This window comes from Buceros rhinoceros, unplaced genomic scaffold, assembly GCF_000710305.1.
Source record: "Buceros rhinoceros silvestris isolate BGI_N320 unplaced genomic scaffold, ASM71030v1 scaffold3300, whole genome shotgun sequence".
In the NCBI taxonomy this organism is placed as follows: Eukaryota; Metazoa; Chordata; class Aves; order Bucerotiformes; family Bucerotidae; genus Buceros; species Buceros rhinoceros.
Window position 1 is genome coordinate 91,360 of NW_010387767.1, and position 4,547 is coordinate 95,906.

The following is a 4,547-nucleotide window of genomic DNA, read 5'->3' on the forward strand; positions in this document are numbered from 1 at the left end:
CCCCCCCCAGCTTAGCTGTACACCGTGATTTCTCTTTAACCTCCTCCTACTGTTCAATGAGAAAAATTCCCCCTTTGCAGGAAAGGCACTTACTGGCACTTTGAAAGGAGAAGTATTCGACACATCCATGGAGCTGGTCTTCTCAGAGGTGCTGGTCCCGGAGATGCTCCGTCTGCGAGGAGATCTCTCTGCTGGGACCTCTAAGGAAGAGAAGAAAAAGAAGATGAAGGAGTGCCAGGGGGTGGGGAACAGTCAGGTTTTGTGCTCTACAGGAGAGATGCTTCAGCAAAGTTTCGAGTGCATCACTAAACTGCTCAGTTACACTCCCCAGTGCTCTGTATCATATTTACTTACAGAATTACAACGACATTTTCACCGACGGATTCAAGGTTGTGAATCTGACTCAGTTGTAGGCAATTAAAATTAAAAAAGCCACTGGTAAAGATCAATACCCAAATATACTTAGTATTCTGTCACTGTTTGTGAGACGTTATTCAGAGAACTTCCATATTCTTAATTTTTTTTTTAACATAAGCAATGCAGGAATTAACAGATAACTAAAACCAAGACAGAGGGAAGCTCCGTTTTAGTCACGGCCGAACACTATTTGGCAAAGGTCAAAGTTCGGTCTTAGATGATCACGCTACTTGCTCAAACCACACAACCAGCAGAAGACTCCTAAACGCCCAGGTAATATGACATACATATCTCTGCAGATAACAAAAATAGGTCAACTTCTCCTCATTCTGGCAATATGACCTGACTTCGATACATCTCTGGCATCTGAAATCCATGCAGGCTGATCTGACGAGCACAAATACTCACCGAAGAGGCACTCAGCTATTTTCCTAGTACAAACACTGGAATAGCAGCATAATAAAGTACACACACCAGTAAAAATCTACCCACCCACACACATACAGCGCATATATGCATTTGTACACAGAGCGAGACAGACACAGATATACACACAGATACCTTTATCACAACTGCTGCCCATCTCCAGCTCAATCGCCAGACTCAAAGGAATCCAGCTTCACAAAACAGCCCCCAACACGGGGAGGGAAAAAATCACTTCCTAGCAGAAAGTCCATTGTTATCTTCTGAATCTCAGAGAAAAGGAGTAAGCCGTGACTCCAGGCAGTGACATTCTGACTCCTGCCGTTTTCCTTTCAAGAGACAGATGCAGCTTAAACTTCCATTCCTGGCCGCCTGGCCCTGGGGATCCGTGCTACTTCCACTTCAGAGAAAGCCGGGTCTCTCCGTTCCCCCTCCCTCCCCACAGCTTGCGGACAGCAAGCCGGCAGGCGAAAAAGAAACACACAGGACTGCAGCTATTCAATCAATCGCTCCGACTGCACATCCTCATTAGTTACTTTCAGGCTATTAACAGACGCCCAACTGCCGGCTTCCCTCCGCTACAGCAAATTTCGCTGTCTATCCCGATTCGCAGCAGCAAAAAAGGTCTGCAGAGACAGCCCGCCAGCTGGTGCCACCAGAGCAGGGTTTTCCTCCAAAAGAACCGGAGACAAAATGAGGAAAGCCTTCTCCAGGGATAACGATACTTGGGATGTCTCTGCACACCGGGTTTTGATCTCATCGCAGTTAGAATGCCCATCTCCCATGGATGCTTGAAGAACAACAAAATGGAGCATACTGAACGAGACGCTCCGGAGTCTGGACCCTGCAGCACTAGTGCCTCACACTGTAGATATCCATCTTTTAAAAACCCAGACCACTGACCTTCAGCCTCTCAACCTGCTTGTAACATCAGTGGGGAAAGGACTGCTAAGAGGGAGAACAGCCTCCTACACTGGGCAAACACAAGGTGGCTACCACTGGGAAGTGGGCAGGGCACAGCCGCTCGCTGCTGACCGGGAGGAGGATGCACGCGCCCTGCTCACGCCGACCAAGTAAATCACAGTCTGTCAAAGCTGGCAGTTACCGCCATGGAGCAGGAGTGCTTTCGGGGAGATCTCTCCTTTGGCTGATGAGCAGCATTGGGCACTTGCTCTTACAGCTAAGGAGGCATCATTGCCTGTTTCAGTGCTGCAGGGTAAGTCCCCATCAGGGCACCTTTAGAGAACAAAGCACTTGGAGCAGGGCCAGCACCGGACCACGGCAGTGTTCAGTGGCAGCGTCTCAGGAGCCTTTGCAGAGGTCAGTAGTTTTATCTGAACATGCACTCTTTTACACCACCTGCCCTGACAAGAGGAAATTTCTTTTCTGCAGCACCTGTAAGCACTGATCTCCCAAAGAGAGCTGCATGACCTGGGATCTACATGAACGCTCCTGCCCCTCTCACTGTAAATGTCATGAAAGCAAGCAGGAGTGATCTATTCGCTTGGAACCCAGGACTGAAGCGAGCCCCAAACAGGAACGTGTAACCTAAGAGGTTTGGCTTTCTCTGCTTCTCACATGCAGGAAATCACATCAAAGCGGCTTCAGAAATTTAACACAGACTGGGAACTTTGCTGAGTCATAAATCAAAACAGGAGCCTGAATTCCCCTGCTGTTTTCAACAACAGGTTCTGCAGGAGGGGCAGCTTAGGAAGAGTTCAAGTTTAAACCAAAGGCAGTTGAGAAGCAACAATAAGGAATGTGCCTGGCTCTCCTTGCCTTCCCTTTTGCCCCCACACCCAGCCAGCAGCACTCCAAGTTCTCTGCATATAAAACATGGAGATCTCATTGCTAAAATGAGTTTCTCCCGTTCTCAGACCATCACAGCAGCAGACACACCAAAAGGGGAAGAGAAAATGAAATATTCGCAGGGCAGCTGCAATGAACTAAAAATAAAAATACCTTTCCCTCTCTTCTCCTTCCAAAAAAACAAGAGCGCATAAACAACACGTTCAGTCTCCAGGAAAAAGAAGACCTAGATACAGCAGAGTTGTCAAGATATGTTACCTGGACATCAAAAGCTAAAGCAACCTGCTACGATGCCCCTAAAACAGTGGTTTTGCTGAGTCGCGTGAAAAAAAAATCTATACTGTCACCACCAGGCAAACAATTAGACAGACCTCCCCCAGCTCCACGAGTAATGCTAGAGGCTACTCCTGCATCATCTTCACCTGCTGTAAAAATCAATGCACCTCTCACCAGCTTAGTGGTAAATGACAACGGCTTTCTGCATTGCTCACTCTCGGGGATCAAGACTACAGATCAATTTCATTGTTCCTGTGGATAAACAAGCCGAGAACCTTTTCATCCGCTTGCAATTTCTGGGGGAAAAAAGGAAAAAGGTAGACAGATTTTCTCCTTTTCACCCTCAAAAAAATAATCCATCAAACAAAGGAGTTGTAAACACCCCTACGGGACACTTCTGATTTATCACCTGTCTATTGGTGATACGCAGTAATATCTCTGTAAACAAATAGGCAAATAAAGAGTTACACACTGCATAGAACTAGACAGTTACAAACGAGCTGAGCCAACTTCTCAGCGATGGCAGATGCCTCTGAAAAGTGAACTGCCCAAGGACACAAGGAAGGCAGGTCGCTCCTCACATCTTCACATTGCACCACTCTCTACCTGCTGCAACACCGAAGCTTGTTTCGCTGGCCACAAGGCAGGTTTGTGGAAGGCCGGTGCCACTTACTACTAGGAGTAGTGGTGATGATTGCCCCCCTCTGAAGGCAGCCGCCCTGGCCACAGTGCTGTAGCCTCAATGACCTCCAGACAGGAGGTGGCTCTCAGCCTCAGGCTGAATTTCCTATTGCGGGGTGCTCTGGGCACCTGAAATCCCAAACTTGGCTGTTGTGGGGATCTGTTCTACCTCGAAGAGCTTTTTCTCAGGGTGGGAGTAGAAAAGATGAAGCAAACCTCTTAGATTTGCAGGACAGCCCTTGATACTCTATCTCCATTTTTCTGAATTAGAAATGGATTGGAGAAGGGCAGGAGGCACAACCAGGAACAAACAAACAGCTTCAGGAGGTGGAGTGCAAAGAGGTAAATTATTGAAATTGCAAGTAAGGTCACAGAAACCAAGACTACAGGGGTGTCTGGGATTTCGCAAAGGACAATGTAAAACTACTGCATGATCCCAACAGACCTTGCCTCAAGACCGCGGCACCTTCTAGACTGTGCTTGTGTCCTCTCAGGACTGGCAAGAACATCTCCAGGTCTGAGCTCCTGCTTATGAAATCCAGGAGGTGGCTCTAAAGCAGTCCCAAAGACCTACCTGCAGATGCCAGAAAGGCGCAAGCACGCTGGCGAGCACAGCTCGGGGCTGCCATTGCTCCTAACGGGCTGCCACTGGGCTTGGTCACAGCGAACAACCAGACCAGACCACCTGCTCCAGGCTGGCAGGTCCTAATTGTCTGCAGTTCTCGACATGTTCTGCACACCAGCCTTTTATCACCTGTGACTTTTAGCACTTCACAATAATCAATCAATAATCGAAGTCACAGTTGTATCAGTTCACATAACACACGGCTTAGCACCAACCTCTGACAATATCCTACACTCCGATGTGCAAGAAATATTTGGATTTGTCAAAGGCTACATTCATGGGGGGGGCGGGGGGGGGGGGAAGCATCCTACTAACA

At 48.1% G+C, this 4,547-nt stretch overlaps 1 protein-coding gene across 1 annotated transcript in view; it reads right to left on the reverse strand.

Moving 5' to 3' along the window:
* Positions 1–4,547, reverse strand: part of RASAL2 (RAS protein activator like 2) — a 95,495-nt gene that overhangs the window by 48,757 nt on the left and 42,191 nt on the right. Inside the window, exon 3 of the mRNA XM_010132990.1 lies at positions 94–200. Within this exon, the coding sequence (XP_010131292.1) occupies positions 94–129 (36 nt within the window). The 5' untranslated portion in view covers positions 130–200. The remainder of the gene's footprint in view (positions 1–93; positions 201–4,547) is intronic.